The sequence below is a fragment of the Cyprinodon variegatus genome, unplaced genomic scaffold, assembly GCF_000732505.1.
Source record: "Cyprinodon variegatus isolate N-32 unplaced genomic scaffold, C_variegatus-1.0 Scaffold1181, whole genome shotgun sequence".
NCBI classification, from domain to species: domain Eukaryota; kingdom Metazoa; phylum Chordata; class Actinopteri; order Cyprinodontiformes; family Cyprinodontidae; genus Cyprinodon; species Cyprinodon variegatus.
In genome coordinates this window covers 111,972-113,213 of record NW_015151634.1, presented here as the reverse complement: position 1 = coordinate 113,213, position 1,242 = coordinate 111,972, and the positions used below count along the sequence as shown (strand labels likewise).

The 1,242-nt window shown below is 41.0% G+C and overlaps 1 protein-coding gene across 2 annotated transcripts in view; it reads right to left on the bottom strand.

Annotated features, from left to right (window-relative positions):
- Nucleotides 1–1,242, bottom strand: part of LOC107101979 (plakophilin-3-like) — a 27,675-nt gene that overhangs the window by 10,054 nt on the left and 16,379 nt on the right. For both annotated transcript variants that reach the window (XM_015401085.1, XM_015401084.1), the window contains one exon: nucleotides 402–525. In XM_015401085.1, the coding sequence (XP_015256571.1) occupies nucleotides 402–525 (124 nt within the window). The remainder of the gene's footprint in view (nucleotides 1–401; nucleotides 526–1,242) is intronic.

Sequence of the window (1,242 nt, the reverse complement as noted above, 5' to 3'; positions counted from 1 at the left end):
TGATCCTCTAACTTCAACAAAAGTGTTTTTAAACAGCAGGATTTATACTTCTGCTGCTGCCATAAACATTAATACTTTTGACACCTCTAGTTCTACGTTTCTTCAGCTTCCCTTTCCAACCAGTTTAACCAACTTGCCTAGCATTTGCTATATAGTATGAGTTAATATAGGCTGATATTCCAGAGGCAGACTCCTGCTGGCTGAGGACAGCTGACTGGGCTCCAGGGCTTCCACATGGTGACCACAATGAATAAGAGGGAAACAATAAATTAAGATGTAGGATTCCTTTATAATGACCATGAATGAAGAAACTATAAATCAAAGATTGACAGTCCTGTAAGAAGAAATGATTTTCATTGGTGAGTTTCACAGCAGGAGGCGGTGAGATCTGTGCCAAATACCTGATCTTTTGCTTCTTTTTCATTGTAGCACATATGCTGAACGAAAGCTGCACCCATGGTCTCCAGCGAGGGGTCACCGCTTCTCAGGTACTCAACCGCAGTTGCAATGTTCAGATCGGCAACTCTGCCAAACGTAGAAATGCATAATGTGAAAAATAGAGCATCTCATCTTTATTTTTTCATTTATTTTGGAAAGATGACCTGTGCAAAGGTTCAGCTGAACGAATTCTTTCTAAATCACACATTGTTCTGCAAATGCACTCGCCCAACCACTCATTACGGGACGTGTGAAACACGAGGCCCGAAACTGAACCAAGCAGCCACACCCTAAACCCAAACCCGTCCTGCCACTATAGAGCCTCCTCCCAATCCACAGCTCCAAGGAAACACTCCCACTAATGACCTTTCTGTTGCAACATCAAATTTGATCATCACTTTCAGTAAAATCGAGGCGATGATCAAACATTCTGCATCATTACAAACATAAAAAAAGCTTCCTCTAAGGCTCCTTGCTTTCTCTCATGTCATGACTTCTTAAAACTTTCGACAAAGAAAAATCCTGAAGCTCTTATGAAGATTTTCCTTAATTCCAATCCCTACATCTAACTGTGTACATCTGTGTCTAATTTACAGTTAGTCTATTGCCACTGATTTAGGGGAGGATGATCCCAAAAACTATGTTTTATGCAAACCAGATTAAGAAACTAAGATTTCTTTGCAATCATGATCAGAAAAGCAGAAAAGTCTGCCTGGCTGTGTTTCCCGGACAGGGACGTTTTTACAGTTGCCTTTTGTATCTATGCTTCTTTTTCTACGTCTGCTTCTGTCTCCTTGAACCCCA